The following is a 25,258-nucleotide window of genomic DNA, read 5'->3' on the forward strand; positions in this document are numbered from 1 at the left end:
GCACCACACACACACACACACACACACACACACACACACACACACACTGTTATTGATAGTGTTTACCCTGAGCACAGCTGAATAAATGATAAATGAATACCACTGAATCTCATTGATGTTTCCAAAGTTGACCTTCACATTCTAGAATCCTGTCCTGGGTGGTTTTTTGTCTCCTCCTGGGCTTGAAGGTCCAAATGCATAATCAGGAATGGAAATGATGACAATTTGAGGCATTCTCATTACACCCTTGGGGAAAACTAAGGGGATTAAGAGGAACTCCTTGTATTCTGGTTGTGGCTTTATCCTTGATTGGTAAAATGAAATGGTAATGGCCTGCCCCGGGCTGTTGGTCTTTCCTCCTCAGCATTCTGCAGAGCCTGAGAGCACTGGTAGCCATGAATGAAAGTCTGAAAAGCCAGGAGCAGGAGTTTAAAGCACACTGCCGGGTAAGTGCTGTGGCGTTGGTGGACAGGCAGCAGCTCCCTGTGGGTCCTGGTTTCCCTCCTCCGTGCTGCTGGGAGAGCTCTTTCCCAGGAAGGGATGAGTTTGCCAGTGGGAGCAGAGCACCTGGTTCCCTGTTGGCTTTTGTCCTAGCACAAACCAGTGAAAGTAAGGATGAAACATCTCCATTGAGTAGTTAAACCAGGCAGGCAAGATGGCTCAGCGGATAACGATGCTTGCCACCAAGCCTGACAACCTGAGCTCAGTCCCTTGGGCGCACATGGTGGAAAGAAACAGAAAATCACTCTGTAGGTTGTCCTCTGACCGCTACACACATGCTGTGGAGCACATAGGAGCATGAGTGCACACATGCAAATACACACCAGAGGCATGCATGTGCCTGCACACATGCACACAAGCACAGATATTAAAACAAACCACGTGTAAAGAAGTTAACAGTTACCTCCAGTTGGTAGCTTACCTGAGCTTTGTAAAGGTTCACCTTGCTTTTCTAGGAGGAGATGGCTCGGCTACAGCAGGAAATTGAGACCCTGAAAGCTGAGAGAACACCGGGTGAGAAGGTAAAGGCTTTAATTCGTCCCCAGTGCCGTCAGCTGCTTTCTGGCTGGTGTGTGGAAAGAATGCAGAGGCTCAGGGCCGTGACTTCCTGGGGAGACATGAGGAAACTTCCATTCGCTCCAGACAGAAAGGGTGCTGATGGGCAGAAGGAAGCCTTCTGTCAAGTCCAGTGTGGTGAACCAAAAGTATGATTATTGGGGTTGGTTATAGGGTTTTGGGTGTCCACGAGGGGAGTCCCTGGCAACTTTAGGCCAGCAGCCGCACTGCAGAGAGACCCACGTTAGTCCACAGCTTACCTCTTACGTGTCTTGAGGAGGGGAAGGGTCTCATGAGCCTCTCTGTCCTACATAACAGGCTGTTAAAAGGCTTGATGGTGTGAGGGTCTGCTGCTGCTCATCCCAGCTTCTCTGTTTAAAGATGGCAACAGCTACATCAACCACTAATCATGTTCCAAAAAGGACTGTCCATTTTCTTGAGCTGGGCGTACACGTCCCGGGTTGGTGAGGTGGCTCGGGCGAGGGCACTTGCTGCCCTTGCAGGGGCACTTCCCAGCATGCACGGTGACTCACAGCCTTCTGCATACCAGTTCTAGGGGATCTGACCATCTCTCCCTGCCGCCATGGTACTAGGTGGTGCCCAGGCATACAGTGCAGGTGAAACACTCATGAACATAAAATAAAAATAATTATTTCCTTTAAAAGAAAAAAGCCCAGCGTGGCTGCAAGAGCCTGTAACCCCATCACTGTAGTCAGTGGAGACAGGAGGATTGCTGGGGCTTTCCGACCACCAGCCTATGTCTACGTTCAGGGTAAAAGACAGAGAAATAGAACAGAACACTGGACACCTTCCTCCAGCCTTACCACATACCATACTCCACACACGAGTATACCTTACCACCCACCGCACTCTGCACAGGAGCATACCCTACCACACACCGCACTCTGCACATGAGCATACCCTACCACACACTGCACTCTGCACAGGAGTTATTTCTCAACTTTTTCCTGTGGATTTCTTGGATCATTTTTGTTTTTGTTTTTGTTTTTTAAGACAAGGTTTCTCTGTGTAACAATCTTGGCTGTCCTGGAACTCGATCTGTAGACCAGGCTGGCTCCCTGAACTCAGAGCCCCGCCTGATTCTGCCTCCCAAGTGCTGGGATTAAAGGCATGTACCATCATGCCCGGTGATTTTCTTGGATCTGAGCTGTTTTCCACTTAGCCTGTCTTTGTAAGTTTTTTCACTTTCCCTGAGTAGCTGGGATTACAGGCCTGAGCCACCGGACCCTGTGGATCTCTTGGATTTTGTTTTCCCTTACCACACTTCATTCAAAGCTTGCCTCCTCCCCAGATGTGGGGTGGTCATGGCCATGGAACCCACTCACTGAGCCTGCCCTGCACTTGTAGCAGGGGCATGGGCAGGGCAGTGCCCCACCACTAAGCCCAGCACTCTCCAGTGGACACAAGGCCATGGGAACTGCTGTCCCTAGCCAGAGAGAGCCAGGCTGAGAGCTGCTGTGTCATCTCAGTAGGAGGTGTCCCCCTCCATGAGGGAGAAGAGGAATGCAGCCCCGGATGCCCTGGGCACTTCTCCTGCACTGAGCCTTTGAAGGCATCTAGTCACTTCCAGTGGCCTCTGAATCAGCAGCGATCACTTCCCATCACTTCCTATCAAAGGCATTCTTCTGTTGAAAATGAACTACAAGGGCCGGGGAGCGGGCTCAAAGGGTAAAAACTACCTGTTGTGCAAGCGCAGGGACCTGAGTTTGGATTCCAGCACCCAGGTAGAAGCCAGGCAATGAGTAGGTGGTCACAGAAGGAAGCTCACTGGCCAGGCAGCCTAGCGAGACTAGCTGAGTTCCAGGTTCAGTTCAGTGAAGTGCTCACCATCAAGACTGATGAGCTCAATTTGATCCCTAGGTCACACATAGTAGAGGGAAAGAACAGCAAGAACAGCAAGGTGTCCTCTGACACATGCATGTGTGCGTGCGCGCACACACACACACACACACACACACACACACACACACACGCTAGCATGTGAATATATACACATGTCATAGATAAATAAATTATAACTTTTTTTTAAAATAAGGTGGAGAGTGATAGAGCAAGACACCAACATCGACCCACACACTCAGAAGAGCTACAGTGTAGCCTTTACTTGGCAAACTTGGAAGAACAGTCTAAAATCTGGGTTTCTCGAACAGTCTGGGCACTCTTCAGAAAAATGAGGTCCATTTCAGCCCCATAGTTGCTCCTCTCGGCTCCAGTCTGTGAAGCCTAGACACTCAGCTGCTGTCTGTCCCCTTACTGAGCAAAGGTGCTGACCCTGTTTTCATCCTTTCAGACTCTCTCCGGTGAAGAGCCCCAGGGTGCCCTGGCCTCCACCATGACTCACAACGTGAGTATCTCCTCATCCTTGGGACCAGCATTGTCCTGAGAGGACATGTCAACCTCTTGTCTATTCTCCCTGCACTGCTTTCCCGGCCTGCTGTCTGGTCTGTGCAGCCACCTCCTCTCTGCTGCCTTCTGGGGACATGGTACCATCTTAGACCTTTCATTCCTTAGATGGAAGGGACCTGTGTCAGCCACATGAGCTCGGTGGCCTGAGTAGTGCAGCGGGGAAAACTCCTTCTTTGCTGCGTGACAGCAGGCCACTGTTCTAGTGGCCAAACTGTGTGACAGGTGTGTCCAACTTGCAGCTCAACACAGTTAGAAACTCACAATATTATAAGGGAGTTCTTTGGTAACTTGATTGCACATTTTTCAAGCGTGAATGTTTTAGTGATGACTTCGTGTCACGTGCATTGTAAATGAATGGACGTGACTGTATTCCAGCCCACCTCTATCTACAGAAATAAGCAGAGAGCCGGACATGACTCAAAGGTATAGGCTTTCCATGGCATGCTCTAGTTTGCTGACCTCGTTATGAGTTAAAACAATACTTGTCGCACGTAAAGAGAGAGGAAGAGGGGCCTCCAAGCAGGGCCATTAGGGTGGTTCTTTATAACATGTTAGCACACTGGACAGGGGACTCCTACAGTGGTATGTTAGATGTCACCAATAGCTGAGCCCTGTCCAAGAAACTGCGCATGTGCCATATGTGTTCATGTGCATGCATGCCCCTTCCTTAATTTTCTCTGAGACAACACACTGTCCAGCTGTTTTCCCATGTCTAGGTTCAATGTAGAGCCACACCTATGTCATTAGCTCTGTCCAGAAGAACTTTCTGAAATGATGAAAATGTTTGCATAAGCATCTTCTCATGCATAGTGCAAGGCTATGGAAACTGGGGGACTGATTTTTTTTTTCTTACTTTAATTGATACAGGTTTGAATAAACATGTAGGGTTAGTGGTTATCATTTTGGATTATCATTTTGGATACTTCAGGTCCAGGCAGAAACATAAACAGAAAAGCAGTGTTAGCTGAAGCACGGAGACATAGAACAAAGACTCTTAAGGTAGTTTGTTGGCTCCCTTTTGGAGTGGAGTGTTCCAGGTTATGGGGGTGGGGGGCTTCAGCAGCCCATAGGAGGTACTCAGTTAAGAACGCTAAATATAGGGGCTGGTGAGTAAAAGTACTTGCCTGATGACATGAGTTTAATCCCCAGAACCCACATAAGGTAGAAGGAGAGAACTCCACAGAGTTGCCCTCTGACCTCCACAATCCACAGTTCAGTAATAATAAATACATTTTTTTTTTTAAAGAACATTGGATTGAGCCAGGATGCTGGCAGAAGAGGTTTAAGGATACAGCGTGGAAGTGTCTCATGGGTGGGAGGCTCTAAACTTGGCCAACTGAGAGAAGGAACTTAAGGCTGAGAGGATATGTTTAGCTGTACTCAACTTCCACAGACTCTTTCAGGGAGTGGAAGTCCCACCCTAGATAACCGTGGGCTGTTCTCACTCTTAGGAGGACCTGGACAGACGGTACACCATGGAAAAAGAGAAGCTGTACAAGATCCGCTTACTCCAGGTGGGTGTCCACAAGGCCAGTGGTGCACAGATGTGCCTGGCTGGTGTGAATGTCCTGGGACTGGACGGAAGGTGTGGAGTGGCCATGCTCACTGCTTCCTTTGTATGCAGTCACGCCATGATTTAAGGTGTGGCCGGCAGCAGCACAGATGTCTGCTACCTTCAACATTGCTATTGGAGTTGAACTTCACCCTGCCTGCAGAGTGAAGTATGATTAGCCTCGTGTTCTGTATGGAAAACAGAAGGTTCAGGGGGCGAGGGAGATGGCTAAGTGTTAAGAGCACTTGCTGTCCTTGCAGACGACCCTAGTTCTGATCCTAGAACTCACATCAGTTGCCTTCCAACCGCCTGCAACTCCAGCTCCAGGCGATCAGACATGCTTTTCTGAACTCCACAGGTCCCTACACTCATGTGCACATACCCCCACTCAATCACACACAAGTGCACATCATTAAAAAGGAAAATAAATTTAGGGGGTGCCGAAAAGATGGCTCAGCAGTTAAAAGTACTGGCTGCTCTTTCAAATGACCCAGGTTCAATTCCCAGCATCCACATGGCTGCTACAACTGTCTTTTACTCCGATTCTGGGGAATCCAGCACCCTCTTCTAACTTCCAAGGGCACTGGGCACCCACATAGTACATAGGCATACATATACATACAGGCAAAACACCCACACTCATAAAACGATAAGAAAAAATAATTTTTTTTAAAAGGAAACCTTTAAAAAAAGAAAAAAGCTTCAAGTAGACTTTTTCTCCAAAGGCAAAGCCTTGCATAGGTCCTCAAGGCAGGAATCAAGTTCATGTCTCCTTAGTAACTGGAGATCTGAGAGAGTGGTGTCACATCTGGAGCGGAGAGGTTGCAGAGCCAGCTGCAAACCTAACCACAGTTGACACTGTATTCCTAAGCCCATTATATTGCCAATGTCTGGTTCATGGAGAGTCAAACCCACAAATGGCCCTCGGCCTTGTGTTCTATGTTGGTTTGGGACATTTTCCTTGCCTTTGGGAGGGGAAAGCCAAGCTTTGGTATGAATGGCCAGGGGCCTTCAGGGGCCTGTGAAGGGTTATTCCCATCTTCCTGGCTCTTAACTATTCTGTGAGGTTAAATTTAGAGGGGTCAAGTATGTCCTTGATACAAGAGCACTATTCTAATTTTTATTTTAGTGTTTTGAGAGGGAGTCTTATAGCTCAAACTGCCTCAAACTCTATGTGTAGCCACAGCTGGCCTTGAACTTCTGATAATCCTGCCTCCATCTCCCAAGTGCTGGGATTATAGATATGCATCACCATGCGTGACTACCTTTCAAATATTTAAAGACGGCTTCTCAGCCTTCAGCAAGACCAAGAGCAAATATTTAAAGATACATAGAATTAATACAATCTGGGCCCTGCTGCTGTTTGGAGACCCTGACTGGCTACTTACTGAGCCCTGCATCAGGACCCAGGAACAAGAACTGGAATGGCCTGCCCTCTGGGAACTGGTTATTGGACGACAAAGAGCTGCCCGTTTGTGCCAAAGAACAAGGCTGTTTATGTGGGCAATGCCATTTAAATCACTGCTAAAGTGAGGCCGGGGCAGAACTAGAAGAGGGCTTCACAGAAGCCAGTAGGTTGCTGGGGGCCTGGCCTGGGTAGAGGCAGCAGGATCTGTGAATGGAGCTGGCAGGGAAAAGTGAAGTGTTGTAGCTACTGGAATTTAGCAATGACTGGATGAGATGGGGCTCAAGGGTGATGCTCAAGTGTCTGACCCAAAGGTGTGTACATGTGGAAATCTGGAAAATGGGCATCAAAGAGAAGTCTGGATTCAAGTGGCAGTGTGAAGAAGAGTGTTAATAAACTCCCAGCTGGGTGGGGAGTGGGGTTTGCTGGAAGTCAGCTCAGTTTAAAAAGTACGTGCCTTACAAGTGTGAAGACCAGGGATCAGATCCTTGGAAGCCATGTAAATTCAGGTGGACATAGTGGACCCACCTGAAATAATGCCTCAGAGGGACACAGAAGCCCAGAGCAAGCTGGCTCACAAGACTAGGCCTGTCAGAGCTCTGGGTGTGATCGAGACACCCTGCCTGCATGAATAAGGTGGAGGAATGACAGAGGATGATTGCTGCCATCGACTCTAGGTCTTCGTGCGCACATGTCTGTATTGCAGTGTGTGGATACTAACTACGGCTGTGGACATGTGGGCAGGACCCAGGACTAAACCCTAGTGAGCAGGTAAAGCAAGAACAAGAGAGAGGGGTGTGAGAGGAGCCAAGGGCTGCTCATAGAGGCTGAGCAGACAGTGTGGGTTGCCATGTCCAACTTCGATATGATAGTTTTTGTATTTTATTTTGTTATGTTTGCTTGTTATTCTGCTCTTTTCTAAGGAGAGACAGAAAGGGAGTAGAGCTGGAGGGGAGTGGAGATGGAGAGGAAATATAATCAGGATATATTGTATAAGAAAATAATCTATTTTTTATTTAAGAAAATTTTTATTCATTTTACATACCAACCACAGATCCCTCTCTCATCCCTCCTCCTGCCCCCCCCCCAGGCTTCCCCCCAACCCACCCCCCTTCCCCTCCTCCAAAAGGATAAGTTCTCCCATTGGGAGTCAGCAAATCCTGGTACATTCAGTTGAGGCAGGACCAAGGCCCTCCCCCCTGCATCAAGGCTGAGCAAGGCTTGCCACCATAGATAATGGGCTCCAGAAAAGTAGCCCATGCACCAGGGATAGATCCTGATCCCATTGCCAGGGGCCTCTCAAACAGACCAAGCTACATAAATGTCTCCCTATGCAGGGATTCTAGTCCAGTCCCATGCAGGCTCCACAGCTGTTGGTCTAAAGTTCGTGAGTTCCTAAGAGGTTGGTTCAGTTGCCTCTGTAGAGTTCATGATCTTGACCACCCCTTGCTCATATAATCCTTCTTCCCTCTCTTCGAGTGGACTCCAGGAGCTCGGCCTGGTGCTTGGCTGTGGATCTCTGCATGTACTTCCATCAGTTACTGGATGAAGGCTCTATGATGACGGGAAGGGTAGTCACCAATCTGATTACTGTGGTAGGCCAGTTCAGGCACCCTCTCCACTATTGCTAGAAGTCTAATTTGGTTGGGGTTGTCCTTGTGAATTCATAGGAACATCTTTAGCACCAGGTTTCTCCCTGACCCCATAATGTCTCCTTCTATCAAGGTGTCTCTTTCATTGCTCTCCCACTTCGTCCCTCCCCCAACTCGACCATCCCGTTCCTTCATGTTCTCATCCCCTGTTCCCTCCCCTCTATTGCCCCCTACCCCCAGTTTACTCATGGAGATCTTTTCTGTTTCCCCTTCCCAAGGTGATCCATGCATCCTTCCTAGGGTCCTCCTTATTTCCTAGCTTCTCTGGAGCTGTGGGTTGTGGTCTGATTATCCTTTGCTTTACATCTAGTATCCACTTATGAGTGAGTGCATACCATGTTTGTCTTTCTGGGTCTGGGTTATCTCACCCAAGAAGATCTTTTCTAGTTCCATCCATTTGCCTGCAAATTTCATGATGTCATTGTTTTTTACAGCTGAGTAACACTCCACTGTGCATATGTACCACATTTTCTTTATCCAAGGATATATTTTCAATAAAAGGGAAAAAAAGAGAAAAAAAGAAATATATATATATATGGGAAGTAGTTGAGGACTGGAGGAGCTAGCAGCTCAGACTCCTCCATTCAGCATGCCCCCGAAAACTTCTGAGGTAACACTGGAGTCAGGTGAGACCTCTCTGCTCTCCCAATCCCTGCAGTTAGGGAACCCAGGACAGATCAAAGTAATGATCCGGCCAGAGCCCGAAGCAGTCCTTATTGGGATCACTTACAGGGATGATGGTGAGGTATGACGACAAGGAGCAGGGATGACTCACCAACCACACACACACACACACACACACACACACACACACACACACACACGTGACGACAGCTGCACCCTGAAGCCCATGCACCATTTTCAGGCAGCGAGACGGGCGGGCCTCTCCTCGACACCTTTCCTGGGCATCATGGCTAGTCCATCTCCTCCGCCAGTGGCTGTTTGCTGCCTCCCTGGGGAGGGGTCTCGTGAATCTGGTAAATTTCAGCTTTCTCAGAAGGTGAAATTGGTTTGCTTCCTGAGTTTCCTAAGCCCCCTACTCCAAGAAATGTTCCAACTCGGAAGAAGTTCCCCTATAACATTTGTCAAGAGGAGAGAAGGCCCAGGAGCCGTGGCTTGAAGCATGCCTAGCTGCCAGGGTGATCCAGAAAGAAAAGGGCAAGAGGCCGGTGGCTGAACGGTGGTGTAGCTCAGGAAAAGACTTCTTTAAAGCGAAGGATTGGAGCAGATTTCAATGTTGAACGGCTATTGTATCCACAGGCACCCACACACACATGCAGAGCATTCTAGAAATAAAGGCACAATAAAAAGGTGGCATGTGTGCTGGTGTGAGAAGGCTCCCAGGGTAAAGATGCTTGCCGCTTGCCACCAAGCTTGATGAAGTGTGTGCTGTGTAAGGGTGGAGGGATGGGTTCATTTCCTCTGCCTAGTGAAGACTTAGAAGTATTTCTAGAAATCTTAGGGAGTCCAACAGAGCTATCATACAGTGCTAAGGAAATTGGGGTTTCCTCATGGGGTTCTTGGTTTCATTAATACAAGAAGTAAGAACACACTCAAATGGAAGATCAAGGGCAGTTTATTAATTAGAGTTTAAAAGACAAACCCCAGTACAGGCAGGCTATGAATCTCAGAGCTGCTGGAGGAAGCATGAAGGGAAGCGTGGAGGCCAGTCACACAGGAGGGGCAGGAGCTTTAAAAAAAGGAAAGCCTCATTAGTTAGCCACTCTAAAAGGATAGTTAGGCTCTTGCCAGGGTTAGAAAAGCAAGGACAGAGAACAGAGAATAGTACCGTCCTTCTGCATCTGGACTCAGAGAGGCAGGAAGGCAGAGCCAGCCACGCTTGATGGTGGCTCATAGGGACTAAATGGAAAATTAGCCTATCATAGCTGGCCTGGTCCCTGCCCTGTCCCACTGGACTAACTCTTAAGGGAGGAGACAAGGGCATGTCTCCACCTAGAGGTAGATGCCATCCTTTACAACCTGAGTTCAGTCCCCAGAACCCGTGGTGGAAGGAGAGAACTTCCACAAATTGTCCCGTGAATTCACTCATACCATGGCACATGCACAATAAACAAACAAATGTAATTTTTAAAAATTTTGAAGATTGGATGGTTATAATATTATATAATACCCTGACATTCCTGGGTAGAAGCAGCAGCATAGTGTTGGCCTGCACCTTCTGTCCAAAGCTTCACGGACTGGACTTAAGATTTGTTACAAGAGTGGGTTTCCTGCCTAGAGGCTGTGTTTCCCTAATGGAAATTAGAGCTCCATCCCTGCTGCTGGGACAGTCAGGCCAGAGGATTGGTGGGGCCATGGAATGGAGGAACAAAGGCTCAGCCCAGGTCCTGAGATTCAGACAAGAGCTGTGTGGAAGCTAAGTGACTTGCTTCTATGACATGGTCCTCACACAACTCTCTGTTGTCTCCTGTACACCTGACAAGACAGTCTCCCTGTCCAAAGGGTTTGAGGAGTCAGTTATGGGCTTCCAGGTAGACTGAGGAATTTGGAATGCATTTTAGAGTGGCAACATGTCATCTGGGACTCACCTTTCACTTCCTGTTCTCAGGTCAGTCACCCTGAGTCTTTCTGTGGTTCTGGTTAGCAACTTCTGCACATGTCAAAATGGAAAAGCCACTCACAATCCCACATGAGGATCCCAAGCCAGTAGCCAAATGTGTGTCTTTGTGGCTGGCTCAGCATGTGGGGTGCAAACAAATACAGAAATTCTTTTACCGAGTGTTCTCTCCCTCCCTGTCTCTTTACATTTAGGCACGAAGAAATCGAGAAATAGCAATTTTGCATCGCAAGATTGACGAAGTGCCCAGTCGAGCCGAGCTGATACAGTATCAGAAGCGATTTATTGAACTCTACCGTCAGAGTAGGTGCATTGATCAAACACAGACTGTTGGGCCCCAGGAAGGATGAGAGACCAGGGGCTCCATCCACTGTAGTATGATGCAGCATTGGTCAGAGCACAGTCTGCAAGTTCCACCCTGAAAAGGACCTTGCTTCATCATCAGGCCTGCTGAACAGGTCTATGGCCTGACTGTCCACTCTGTAGATGGGTTCATGATCTCAAGAGCCAGCTTGCCATGGTTAACTACATGCAGTCACCTGAGCCCCCTCTTCTTTCTAGTTTCTTATGAAGCATCCCCATCCCAGCATCTCCATGGTCCTCAATCATGCTGCATGGAGTCTCACTGGAGTTGCTTTAGGGCATCATATTCTCCTCATAATCCAGGACCAGTCTCCCCTCAGCTGACCCAGTGACTATATCATGTTAGGCTCAAAGCCACCTCCAGGGTCTTAGGGAGATGGTTCAGTTAATAAAGTGCTTGCCTTACAAGCATGAGGACCTGAGTTTGATCTCGATCCTGAGAAGGATGATGTTTAAAAAAAAAAAAAAAGTCTGTCGAGATAGCTCAGGGGTTTAGTGCACTTGTTCTTGCAGAGGCCCTAGGTTAAATTCCTAGCACCCACATGACAGCTCACAGATATCCATAACTCCAACTCCAGTTCCAGGAGATCCAGCACCCTCCATGGTCACCAGGCACACATACATGTTGTGCACATACATGCATGCAGACAAAGCATCCATGCACACATTTTTTTTTTTTTTAAGTCAGGTGTGATGGGCTGGAGAGATGGCTCAGAGGTTAAAAGCACCAACTGCTCTTCCAGAGGTCCTGAGTTCAATTCCCAGCAAGCACATGGTGGCTTACAACCATCTGTAATGAGATTTGGTGCCCTCTTCTGGCCTGCAGTCAAACATGCTGTATATATAATAAATAAATAAATCTTTTTTTTTTGTTGTTTTTTTAAAGAAAAAAAAAAAAAAAAGGTCAGGCGTGATGGTACACACACTGGGGAGGTGAAGACAAGTGAATCCCTGAGGCTCACTGAACAGCCAACCCAGCTTAGTGTGTGAGCTCCAGGTTCAGTGAAAGGTCTTATCTCAAAAATAAGGTGAAGAGAGGTTGAGGAAGATACCCAGTGTCAACCTCTGGCCTCCGCATGCCCATGTACCCAGGTACAAACACATATGCCCAGAGACAAAAGCTTCCATGACGGTTAAGTGTGCATAAGGCCCTGGCACACGCTGCATGGGTTGTTGGGATGCTTTGATCGGCTGATGTCCTTACACTGGGATTCTGATCTCTTTGGCAGTTTCTGCGGTGCACAAGGAAACTAAGCAGTTCTTCACTTTGTACAACACCCTGGATGACAGAAAAGTTTATTTGGAAAAGGAGGTATGAGCCTTTGATTTTTTGTTTCTTTTCTTATCACATTTTAAAATGTATTGCAGGGTGGGGGGACTGCCTACATGGAGGTGAGAGGGCAGCTTGTCGGTTCTCTCCTTATACCACGTGGGCTCCAGGACTAGAACTCAGGTCTTCAGGGTTGGCAGCAGGCATCTTTACACTAAACCATTGCACTGGCCCTAGTAAGAGCCTGTATGGGAAGAAAATAACTTAGATGAGCCACTAAGAGCATAGTAGCTCCAGAAGATTCAGGTGAGCCTACAGCCTGCGATGGAGGCGTTTAGTAGAGAGAGACACTGTGACCCAAGCATCCAGGTTTATCACTGCAAAGCAGGAGATTGCCTGGGAGTTCACTGTAGTGAAGCGAAGCTGGTGTTTACCTGCTCTGTCGTATCATGTGAGAAACACCATCATGCTTGGAAGATGACTTAATTCATAAAGTGCTTGCCTTCCAAACATGAGGTTCTGAGTTCAATCCCCAGAACCCACATTTAAAAAAATAAAAAGCAGGCATGGTCATATGCTTGTAATCCCAGCACTGGGGAGGAAGAGACAGATAGATCACTGGGGATCCCTGCCCTACCCCTGTCCTAGCCTTCTTGGTAAGCTTCAGGCCAGTAGAAACCCTGTCTTAAAAAGCAAGATGGATAGCATCATGAGGAATGGCAGATGAAGGTGTCTTCTAGCCTCCACAGGCAAGTATACTTACAAACACACACACACACACACACACACACACACACACACACACACACACACACAGAGAGAGAGAGAGAGAGAGAGAGAGAGAGAGAGAGAGAGAGAGAGAACAGAAAACCCCACACTCTTTCTGAAGTATTAAGGGTAAGAATGTCATTCCTGTGTTGTATGTTGTGAGTCTGAAGTTCAGGTATAGTTACTGCTTAGGGTTGAGCCAACAGGTTAAACAATGCCCAGCCAGGGAGACCCCAGATAGAGCCCTTCCTGGCAGATGCAGGGTCCAGATACGAGGGCAGAGACAGATTCCATGGGAACAGGACCATGAAGGATATGTTTTATCAGAAGCTCTCAGGACCACTTAGCAGCTGGCCATGTTGGCTGAGTTGTGGGAGTGGGGTGGTGGAAGACAGGTAGTATCTTCTCCCTCTCAGCTGACCCACCCCGGGCTGATAGCCTCAAAATAAAGAGCATGTTGGGGAAGACAAAAACGATCTGTGCTGGCAGTTTGTCCAAAGAGCCCTGCCACTAGAGTCCTCTCAGCTGGCATCCGGGTCCTTTACAGAGCTGCCCTTCCTTCCGCATTCTCACAATCATGCAATCGGGGGAAAAGTTGTCTTCAGGTAGATAGTGGTGGATTCCCAGAGGAAAACTCCACAGGCAAGACATGTTGCTCTTTCTTTTCTTCTTTCACATGTTGCTTTGGCCCACATGACAGCTCTTTATTCTTTCAGTGGTGGTAGCCCAGCCCAGGCAGGCTTTGCAACAATGACTGAGGTGGTGTGGGAAACCTTCTGCCTTTTACTTACATGGTTCTTTTTCCCTCCCCCCAGATTAGCCTGCTTAACTCAATCCACGAGAACTTCTCCCAGTAAGTACCGAATGCTGTCTTCCCCGACTGCCCTCCTGATCTTGCTGCAGTGCATGAATGGCCTGGTGCTGGGACGTGAACCTCTCACTTCTCCCCAATCCACTCAGGGCAGACAGGCTTTAATGAGAGGTTCTACAAACTATAATGCAGGGTAAAGAGCCTGCCTTGCACAAGGACCCGAGTTCCATCCCAGAACCCTCAGATGGAAAATCGAGTGTAGTGTCACTGTAACCCTGAACAGAGGGCATGGAGACAGGCAATTCCTGGGATCCAGTTTCCAGCCAGTGTAGCCTTTTTGGTGAATTCCAGGCCAGTGAGATAGCTTGCTTCAAAAACCAAGGTAGGCAGACCCTGAGGACGGATGCCTGAAGGTGTATTCTGTAAATTAACATACATCCTCCGAACTGGGCATTTAGCTCGGTAGAGGAACGCTTATGCAGAGCGTGAAGACCTGCCTCAGTTCCCAGCACTGCATAAGCTGGGACTTGTTAGTAGACATCTGTAATCCCAGTGGGTGGGAAGATAGGACAATCAAGAGTTTAAGGTCATTCTTGACTACAAAGTGTGTTCAAGGCTAACCTAAGCTACATGAGATTTTTGTCTCTAAAAATAAAATAAAATAAAATAAACTCATAGCAAGGACATCTCTATAAATCATATAGCAAGGTCATCAGGTCACACCAGCTCTGGAGTGTATCCATGGTGAGCTAGCCTACCCACCTTCCTGGTAGCCCAAGGCTTGCTCCCAGAATAGCATGCTTCCCTTTTCTAGCACAAGCCTCTGTGGGCCCCTGGCAGGAAACCAGAGACATTTTAAGACCAAGTTCTTCCAGAATCAGGGGTATCTATGTCTTTTCTAATTTAGACACAGCAGGACCAGGGCATTCTCCATCAGGCCTGAACCTGCATTGGGTCCTCAGGACCCACGGCATGCCAAGGAGGGAGTCTTAAAGGGGAAAAGCCAGCAGCCACAGTTTCCTGGGAGGTGCAGGTGTGGCCCCTGCCTTTGGGTCCTGCTTCCCTTCTCAGATGGTAGTGCCATCTCCCATGACAGTTGTGCTGTCAGCCCACTCACTCTCTGGGAGAATCCCCAGCTCTGTGAGCACTGATGTCCTGAGCCTCCTGGTTCCCATCCCTCCGTAGGGCTGGATATGGGTAGGAAGGTGTGGTAGGCACACCAGGAAATCTACCCCACATGCTGCCTCCAGCATGGTTTTAGGCTCCCCAGCTCAGATCTAGGAGTACTCAGAGCATGTCCTCTACTTCCAGGTGACATCTCCCTGTCCTCAGATTCTTAAAAACGAAAACTGAATTAATTTCTTAAGCAGTACATGCCATAATTCATGGCAAATGGCACTTTTATTATTCTTATTCACATTTTATGTTGAGAAAATACATATTGGCTGAAAGTTGAAAGGAAGAAGCTGAAAAGTCCTAGGAAGGAGAGCCCCCAAAGCTGCCTGTGTGCATACTGCAGCTGAAAGAGGTGCGCATGCCTGTCTACGTAGACTAACGGAGTAGCATAGTCTCACCTGCATAGTTTCCCTCGGAATCCCTCTCCATCTAGTTAAAGAAAGTTGTTCCTTCTGCAGTCCATTGCCACAGGAACATAGGGAGAATGGGAAAGAAGATTCACGTTCCGTTATTAGATCAGAGGTCTGGAATACTGACTGCACGCTATTCTTGGAGGCCCTCTGGGTCCACTGGGCCCTGCAAAGACCTAGTTGACTGTTGGGCACAGTCTAGGTACAGGGCTGACTCCACCCCCACCCCTTTCTAACAGCCCCGTGTGCTGGACCTACCTCTGCTGATTTCTCTTTCAGAGCCATGGCCTCCCCTGCTTCCCGGGACCAGTTCTTGAGGCAGATGGAACAAATCGTCGAAGGCATTAAACAAAACAGGATGAAGGTCAGCTAGCTTATTCTCCAGCACCGCAGCCTCTGTGGTGGTGAGGAGGTCCCAGGCATAGGTGTTCTATCCTGACTGCACCCTTCCACATCGCCTCCCCCCAGACATGAGCCGGTGGTGGGGAAGGTCTCCACACTTTTAACCATAGCTTCCCGGCACTGAGCATTCCTGTATCCAGACTCTGTGCTACCCCCCCCCCCCCCCCCCCCCCCCCCGCCGCCGCCGTAGACTGTATTAAATAAGCGATCCTTCCCCCTCCCCTGCTTCACAGTTAAAAGAACTGCCCTTCCCTAGCAACCTTCTCTTGTCCAGCCACCTCCTCCCTCATCACTATCTCATGACATTTCACGCCTAAACTGACTCCTTCCACATAAATGAAGCAGGGTGTGATAGCATGTGCTGATGATTCTGATGCTGGGGAGAGCAATGGAGGATCCCCGAGGCTCACTGCCTAGCCCTCCTAGCATACTTAGCCAGTTCTAGGCCACGCAGAGGCCTGTCTCAAAAACAAGGTGAGGGATTACAGCCGAGTTTGTCCTCTGGCCTATGCACACTTACGGGTGCACATAGACACTTGCACAAATACACACATGCATGCATACGCACCATCACTGCTACATGCACGAAGCACCTGCTCTATACAGGAAGTCTTCCTGCCTTCACCTCCTGCCTGGCTGATGTTCTACATTTAGCTTCAGAAAACACGGCACAACCATTCCTGGTTCTGCTGAGTTGCCCCTCCTCAGACACGCCCCCCACCCCCAGCCTTCTGCATCACAGAGTCCACATGCCCTCACCATCTCACCTCATTCCGTTTTCCTCAGCACTGATGCTGCTGAGAACTGTAATGTGCATGTGTTCAATGCTTGGTTGGTTGGTTTGGTTTGGCACGGTACCCATTGCGAGGATGATGTGCTCAGTGAGAACAAAGATTTTGCCATTCACTGCCAACTTTGGGCTCTCTGTAGGTGTTCTGTTACTATTTATCAAGTGAATAAAGGACCCGAGTTTAGTCCCTAGAACCCTGAGAAAATGTCAAGTGTAGTGGTGCTAATGTATACTTGTATTCCCGGAGCTGGGGACCTGAAGACTGAGCATCCCTGGGGTTTGATGGGGTATTTGGCAAGTGTCAGGCCAGTGATGGTCCCTGTCTCTAAAACAAGGTGGGGACACTAGGTGGCTCACTGGGTATAGGCACATGATGGAAGGAGAGATAAGTTGGCCTCCAGCCTCCACGGGCAACCTCCCCCAGCTTTTGGCTACTTTAGAGAGTCCCTTGGAGTCAGCATCTAGTGTCTGTGTATGATCAGAATCCTGGGAACAACCTAGAACATAGTCAAGGTAGTTGTAGATAGCTTATCCTGTGATGCAGTTATGCTAAGTGAAGGGTGATGGGCTCTTTTATTATAAATTCACAATTACATACATCAGGGTTACTCACCCACAACACAGCTGACATTCTGGGCCAGTTAATCCTTTTCCTTAATCACCGTCCTGAACCTGTAGGGTAGTGAGCAGGTCCTTCCTCGCTGTTGTGACACTCACTCAGGACCTCTTACAGACACTCAGAAATCCACTCTAAAAAGTAGTCCCCGGTCGAGAATGCCCCCCCAAACACATGCGGTCTACCTAATATTCCATGGCAAGTGAGCTTCCAACTAGGTTATAGAGCCTGCAGATGGTACCAAGTGGGGAAACAGGCCAACCTGAGACACGATGTTGGAAGCAGCAGCTGTGGATGCTAATCGGGGCTGCCTGTCAGAATGTAGTCGCTCACCGGAATGTCTCCAACAGATGGAAAAGAAGAAGCAGGAGAACAAGATGAGAAGGGACCAGCTGAACGATCAGTACCTGGAGCTTCTGGAAAAGCAGCGGCTCTATTTCAAGACTGTGAAAGAGTTCAAAGAGGTGAGAGGGCGAGGGCCGGACAGGGGGCAGCCCGTCAGGGGCTGCTTCGCCTCACCTCACTGGGCTGTGTCAGTGAGGTACTCGCTGTGGAAAAAGGAGTACTTGGGTTCGATCCCCAGAACTCACCCATATACAAACGTGTGCAAGCAAACACACACACACACACACACACACACACACACACACACACACACACACACACACACATGCACACATGCACACATGAACAAAATGAAAAGCAAATGTCCCATGCCGACGATGTTCTTGTTTATTTTTAAAGGTTATTCTGTCTCCTCTTCTGCCTTACTCATCTCTGCCTGGCTGACCCCGTTTTGTGAGTTAGCTGTGGGAGCTGACTGCCTGTCTACCGGCATAGCAGCAACTCATCCTTTCTTATGTCCTCCCAGCTCTGACTGTGCCTCTGGCATAAACCAGGTTGTAAAACAGGCCTGGTCTCTGCCCTCAAGGAGCTTCACTGTGCTGAAGGAGACAGATGAGCGGCTAAGAAACACATGGACAGAAGCCCCAGTGAACAAGAAATAATAACAGTAATAATAGTTTCCAACTTCACCATGCAGAGAGACAGATGCAGATTTGCAGCCAAGGTGGGCTCTCCAGGCTGAGCAGGGCTCTGCTCTGGGGAGAGCAAGAGCATATCAGGGAGCAGCCAAGGTCCTGGGGCTGGGGAAGAGCCCAGCAACTGATGTGGAGTACATACGTGATGCACACGTGTGAGCCTGTGCATGCCCATGCATGTCTGTGCAGAGACCAGAGGAGGATATCGGATGTCTGTTGTATACTGAGACGAGGTCTCTCACAGGTCCAGAGCTAGACTGGTCCCCAGAAAGTCTCACCGATCCTCTGTCTCCATACCCACAGCACTAAGGTTTTAGGCATGTGCGCCGTCATGCCCATCTTTTTGTGCAGGTGATGGGGATTCAGACTCAGGTCCTCATTCTTGCTCATCAGGCACACTGCCCACTGAGCCATCTCCCTAGCCCCTCAGCTCCCTTTTGGTTAGAGCCATGAGAAAGCTTTGGGAAGGGCCTGGGGTTGTTGCGGGTTTGCTCAGTGAAGGGTCTTGAGCTGTCAGGTGAGCAGCTCGAGAATTTGCCAGAGGAAGGACATACAGAGAGGTAACTGGTGTCTGAGGATACCGGACATCATTGGCAGGGAATGGGGCCAATGATGTCCCTCAGTGATGGCACTCAAAAGTGTTTAGTCATGGACCTTGTACCCCTCCTTATTGGAGAAGAAAGTACCCTTCATAAACAGCTCTCATTGCATCTCCTGCACACTCATTTCTTAAGGCTGAGAATACTCAGCATCTTCGCTGTTAGAACTTCTCACTGTTCACCTGCTGTGTGTGCCCTAAGGCTACCTTGCTCCCTTCTTGGGGAACAGTCTCCAAGGCCCCTTCTCTCCTCTTATCTCCCCAAGCAGACTGGCAAATAAGTGTTTCCTTTCTGTTTCTGTCCCCTTGGAAATTTTAGACGTTCTGTCTGTAGGAATGGTAGTTCCTGGTCTCCTGTCTTCAGCCCAGAGGCTTCATCACATCTGCCTTGACACAGCTCAGTAGGTCACCAAGGAGTGTCATGCCAGGAGACTGACTGACTTGTCAGAAAATGGCTACTAAGGGGCAACAGATGTAGGTAGAGTGCTTGCCGGGTAGTCCAGAACACCGGATTTGAACCCCAGCACACCCGTCATTCTAGTACTCAGGAGGTAGAGGCAGGAGGATCAGAGATTCTGATTTTTAAAAGTCATTTCTGACCTTGTAGCCAGGTCAAGACCAACCTAGGCTATGAGTCTCTGTCTCAAAAGGGGCAGGGCAAGGCAGGCAGGTACTAAGACTGAGTAGAAGGTTTGGGCATCTTTGGAGACCCCATGTGAGTACCAGTGACTAACAGTCATTGCTTCTCTCTGACTCTACTTTTCCAGGAGGGCCGAAAGAATGAGCTATTGCTGTCCAAGATCAAAGCCAAGGCCTCCTGAACATTCATCTCCACCTCTGTATGTTGGCGATATTTTTAATGGCATGTATAGACTACAGGATCTGAAACAGTTCTGAAAATGATGGTGGAAAGATACGGGAAGGTTCATTTCAACTCTCTGGATGGATGTTTTCTTTCTCCTATTTGTTTCTTTTCATCTCTCCTGGCTGCAGCTGGTGGACTCAGAGTTAACTCCATGGCTTGGATGACGCCTAGAACCCTGTGAAGAAACGTGGGCAATGCTTATTCACTGTGTCCACTCAACTTTTTCCTCCAGCAACACCGCAGTTATGAAGGTACCTGGATTTGTACGGGCCCTGAGAATAAAGAGCATTTATTAGTTGAGCAACTGCTGACAAATGAGCCCTGAGATAAATGTAGCAGAATACAGAACATTGCCCCTTCTCCTCTGTCACCTGGCAGGGGCCAGAGAGCAGACACAACCCCTACTTGACCCCTAAGGTGTCCCTTGTACTGTCTCAGAAGGCTGCTGAGGGAGCAGCCAGCCCAGTCCCGTGGCTGGCTTTGGCCATGCACCTACCATTGTGCCTTCTGTTCTGGCTTCTCACAGTGCATACGGACTTTAGGCTAGGCTGGGATGCAGAGCAGTCAGCCCACAGATGTAGAGGTAGAAGAGGTGAAGTTCAGGTTCACTAGAGTTCACCTGTCTATGTTGGGAAGACTGATAGAAAGTGACCCTTCATCTGGAGCCATGCTTCTCAGGTGTTTCCTTTGGCATGGCTGTGGGTGTGTCTAGCCCTCAGGCTACATGTGGTCAAGGAGAGCTGGCAGGGTGGCCCAGTGTCATCCCTTTAACCCTTGCACACCACCCAGGTTCACTTGATGGAAATACTGCAGACATACCTTCCATTTAGGACACTTCAATAAAAATTGAAGCTTCCCATATCCAGCCGGGCCTTGTTTGAGGCATATCCCATGTTCCTGCACTGCAGATGTCAGGGTCTAAGTGAAGATGTGTATTCTGTTTGGTACTGTCAGGGCAGGCATGGGGAAAGACAGCAGGCTCTGAGCATGGAGGAAAAGCAGGTTTTAGGGGCATGAGGACTCCGTGGAGGAAACAGTACTTGGGCTAGATCTGCAGGAATAGGATGTTAGCTGAGTTGGGAGGAAGGGCCTTTAATAGCCCCTAGAGCATTGGGTTCAGGCCCTGGAAAATGAGCAGACTGAAGCAATTGCAGAGTACTCCCCTCAGCAATCAGGAACCTAGCAACTGGGTCATGCTCAGTAAACCCCAGTGTGAGGTTTGTGCTTCATCCTGCATGAATTTAATCTGAACAGCAGGTTGGGACCATTTGACAGAAGCATAAATATGTGAGGCAGGTGGAGCATTGGGCAGTGACAGAAGCACTGTTCACTTTTTGTTTCCTCACATCTGTGATTAAGAGGCATGAATCATACATATATGAGGAAAGAGGTGTTGGGGCCCGGTTGGTGAGTTCTGCCTAGGTTCCATCCCTAACATCACCCAAAACAGACATGGTAGGGCACATTTGTGATGTGCTCTCAGGAAGTAGAGTCAGGAGGATCAGGAAATCAAGGTTATCCTAGGCTAAACAGCAGACTGGAAACCAGCCCAGCCTGCATAAGACTGTCTCCCACCCAAAAGAAAAGCCCAGGCAGGCTTAATAGCATCATCGGATCCTGAACCAGGGTCACTGAGCTGGGTAGGAGCATCAACACCTAAAGCTGTTCACCCCCCTGTGCCAACACACTTCCTAGTGAGCCATGGGCACACCTACCTGCACGGGGACCTGTATGGTCACGAGAGCATTGTGAAAAGTCTCAGCTAAAGTAAACACTTGTAAAATAATAAAGAATTTAATAAAAATAAAATAGGACTTTGAGGAAGAAGACAGCATTTTGACTGTGTTAGAACTATTCCAATTCAGAGGAGAGGATCATCCATCTGTCTATCTTGAGAAGAAGCTCATTCACCCAGAACTCTGGCTAATGTCAGTGTTTGTCCAGGTGTAGGAAGGGCAATGGGAGCAGGTGAGGTTCAAGGTTTCTGGAGTCCACTATCTATGTCTGGGAGAGATATGGAATGACTGATCTAAAACAACCATAATTGGTTTTGGAAAGGGAAACTTTTATTTGGTATTGTTTCTGGGGAGTTACCTTTGGTATGGTTGTAGGCATGTTCAACCACAGGCTCCCTGTAGCCAAGGATTGCTGTGAATGTGGCCCAACACAAAATTGTAAAGTAATTTAAAACATTGTAGTTCTTTTCCCTCTCTGTATTGTTTTTTTTAACTCCATTATACTGTGTACTCTGTGTAAACTTCGTAGATGACAGTATCATGTTATAATATCAAAAGGTTGGTCACTCCTGGTAGAGAGAAATTGGTCCCATTTTTTAATCCACAAGGCTTAATACAGATGATGAGAGGTTCATGTTACTAGCTCTATAGTGCCAGGTATGAACTCCCTCCTTAGGAGCAGGCCACAGATCTAAACAAAATACAGCTGGTTACCCCCTAACAGTCATGCCAATATTGCACCAATGCTCACATCTTGCCTGGCTGGTTGGTATTATAATTGCAGTTCATAACTGGGTAAGGCGTTTGTTGATGACGCCCTCCTCCCCAGCTGCCTGTGTAGCAACATCTGCCACCATGAAAGCTAGCCAGCAGGGAGGAAGCTTCTAGCTCGGATCTATCTCGATTTCTCTGTGACCTACATTCAAAGTATGTGGTACCTAAAGTAGTGTCTTTCCATCTGGTTCTGGTGGCCAACCGTGAGCAGTGGCCAGCCTATATTGTTTTGGAGGTCCTGGGTTGGCTGAGTTGGTTGAGTACTCTTTGAATTAGGCTTCAGAAGCCAGCACTTGCAAGTCCTACATGTGCTCCCGACATCCTGAAGCGTAAGACAGCACCTTTGTGGGTAATTCCAGCATGAAATAGGCTGAGGAGGTTCCCTGAGGGCCCAGGGCTTTCCAGAATCCATCTGGAGACTGTTGAAAGGGAGGGGCCTGTCCAGGCAGAAAACATGTCCAGCAGCCCTCTTACTACCTCACAAAGTGCCATTCCCATGGATTGTCACTTTGGCAGACTCTCAGCTTGTCTATCTTGAGTAAAGTAGACACTACCTGAAGGGGTAGCTGGGACACCCAGCCTGGCCTGCAGCCTGTACATTCTGCATTCCTCCTGCCTCCATGGTTCTAGCCTACCTGCTCTCCAGGTGATGGATGGTCGGTTTAAGGGGACTGGACATCCTAGCAATAACTTCTAACAGTGACTTTGACTTGTGAAGGTTCCGGTGGTTGAATTGAAATATGCTCTGAGAAAACTGTTAAGGAGGTGTTGTGTGATGGAGTCATTGCCAGGGTTGGTCACCAAGAAAAAGAACACCTTAATGCAGAGCAATACAATGAAGAGTAATATGGGTGCTACTGTCTGTTCTTGCAGCTGGGCGTGGCCAGAGAAAGAGCCTTATGAGATGCATCTTAGAGTCTGCCATGCTCTCCCTTCTAGCAGCAGGGGGTAGTAGGCCAAGGTTGTCCATAAAAAGTAATGGAGAGCCAGGGAGATGGCTCAGTCAGTAAAGTGCTTGCCTTGCAAGCATGAGGACCTGAGTTCGGATCCCCAGCATCCATATAAAAAGGCAAGCACAGCAATGTGCTCTTGCTCTTATATTCCCAGCACTAGACAGGCAGAGACAGAAAGATCTCTGAGCCTCACTGACCAGCCAGACAAGCTGAACTGGTAAGCTTCAGATTCAGTGAGAAAACCTGTCTCATAAAAATCAGGCGGAAAGCAATCCGAAGACAACTGAGTTGACCTCTGGCCTTCACTTGCACAGGCATATACATGCACATGCACATACACACACCCCATACACTTATAGGAACTTGTACATACAAAAAAAAGTAATGCATGTTTTCTGTCCTCTCAGAATAAATACAATGTATAAGATCATGATCAGGGTTTTAGTACCTCATCTGCAGTGCATTTACATCATGGGGAATTTCTCCTTCTGTATCCTCATCAGCCTGTATCAGTTTCCTAGCTGGGCCGAGCTCACCCTCTGTGGATATTTTCCTCATATGTCCTCTGACTAGGCTCTGTCCTCTCCCTGACTTGAGGTAGTGGCTTTCCATGATCATCTGTGTGGTCCCTTTTACATTCGCCTCCTGATCCACAGTCCACCCACCACATCCCTGTTGTCCTAACGACACATGTTGATGTTCAAGGTCCCCAGTCCTTTGCAAGGTCTACATCTTCCCTCTTAGGAATGTGTAAGCGCAGCAAAAGCAGGGACCTTGCATACCTCGTTGTGTTTCCTCAGATGGTCAGAACATCCCACTTGGTTAAGTCGGCTCCCCAAATTGTATCTTTACATCCATCCTGTAGTAGCAAAATAAAGATTTAACCTAATCCTTGCTCAGGTTGAAACAGGCTGGCAGTTCTAGTCTGCAGCATTAGAGAGGTTCTCTAAGGTATGTGTTCATTAGTCACTAACCTTGAAGGTTGGAATGGAAAAAAGTTTTCTAGAAGTTTCCAACCTTTAACCAAGATCACCTTTTGGAGATGTCCAGTATTGTGGCAGGGAGGGCACATTACTGTCAGAGAGGATCATGATGAGTATGTTCTTCCTTCAAATGTGGTAGATGCATCTTAGCCACATGAATCCAAGAAAATGGGAGGTGCTGTGCAGCTGTGGGCAGCAGCCCGGTGATGGCAGAGCTGAAAACCTGTAGCCTCCTCCTCGGAGGACAACTGAACATGTGTATCACAAATCCAAGCGGACCGCCTTTTGAACCAGCAGTGCCACGTCTAGGAACTTTTCTTATGTACAGAAACTTTTATTAAAGCAACATTTGTAATAACAAAGAGTTAGAAACTATCATTAATTCAGAACAGAGGTGAAAAATCTCGGCCCATCTCTACAGTGGAACTTTTTGCAGATAGTTAAAATAGACCTGCAATATGTATCCCAGGGAATGTCTACGGATCTTGGAGCCACATGGCTAAGTGGGGTAAGGAAACATGTATGCACATGCATGGAATGCTAGTGTTTGGAACAGAGATAAATACACGTATTGTGGGTGTGTGTATGCATGTGTGTGTGTACATATACTCACACATATGCTCGTGATGCATCTGCTTGCCTGTGCCCAGTGTCTCTGAGAAGTGGCACAGTAGCCTGGCAACCTCAGTTGCCCCCTGGAAGAGGGTGGGAATGACTTTTCACCACTTGTCTTTTGTATTCTGGAATTTTGTACCATGTACATGCATTATCTACTAAAAAATAAATAGTTTTTGAAGTTTAATTTGGTTTCATTTAAAAAAATCATGGGAGAAGATTCCACTTCCATTAATCTGCTTGCTCACTCTTTCTTTCTTTCTTTCTTTCTTCCTTCCTTCCTTCCTTCCTTCCTTCCTTCCTTCCTTCCTTCCTTCCTTCCTTTCCTCCTCTCTCTCTCTCTCTCTCTCTCTCTCTCTCTCTCTCTCTCTCTCTCCTCTTTCTTTCAGGGTGGTGGTAGATAAATGGTATTGAGACA

At 48.1% G+C, this 25,258-nt stretch overlaps 1 protein-coding gene across 2 annotated transcripts in view; it reads left to right on the forward strand.

Annotated features, from left to right (window-relative positions):
- Ccdc93 (coiled-coil domain containing 93) overlaps window positions 1-25,001 on the forward strand; it is a 77,579-nt gene extending 52,578 nt beyond the window's left edge. The window contains exons 15-25 of one of the 2 annotated variants that reach the window (XR_004946193.1): window positions 365-446; window positions 957-1,022; window positions 3,368-3,421; window positions 4,935-4,997; window positions 10,865-10,973; window positions 12,263-12,345; window positions 13,887-13,924; window positions 15,748-15,832; window positions 17,627-17,740; window positions 19,682-20,030; window positions 24,365-25,001. Coding sequence is in view for 1 of the 2 variants with exons in the window: in XM_036202264.1 (XP_036058157.1) it covers window positions 365-446; window positions 957-1,022; window positions 3,368-3,421; window positions 4,935-4,997; window positions 10,865-10,973; window positions 12,263-12,345; window positions 13,887-13,924; window positions 15,748-15,832; window positions 17,627-17,740; window positions 19,682-19,735 (748 nt within the window). In the remaining variant the exon portion in view is untranslated. Of the gene's footprint in view, window positions 1-364; window positions 447-956; window positions 1,023-3,367; window positions 3,422-4,934; window positions 4,998-10,864; window positions 10,974-12,262; window positions 12,346-13,886; window positions 13,925-15,747; window positions 15,833-17,626; window positions 17,741-19,681; window positions 20,080-24,364 lie in introns of those variants that run through there. The other variant, XM_036202264.1, reaches the window with a different exon arrangement.
- Window positions 25,002-25,258: the final 257 nt, after the last annotated feature.

Source organism: Onychomys torridus, chromosome 11 (assembly GCF_903995425.1).
Source record: "Onychomys torridus chromosome 11, mOncTor1.1, whole genome shotgun sequence".
NCBI lineage: Eukaryota > Metazoa > Chordata > Mammalia > Rodentia > Cricetidae > Onychomys > Onychomys torridus.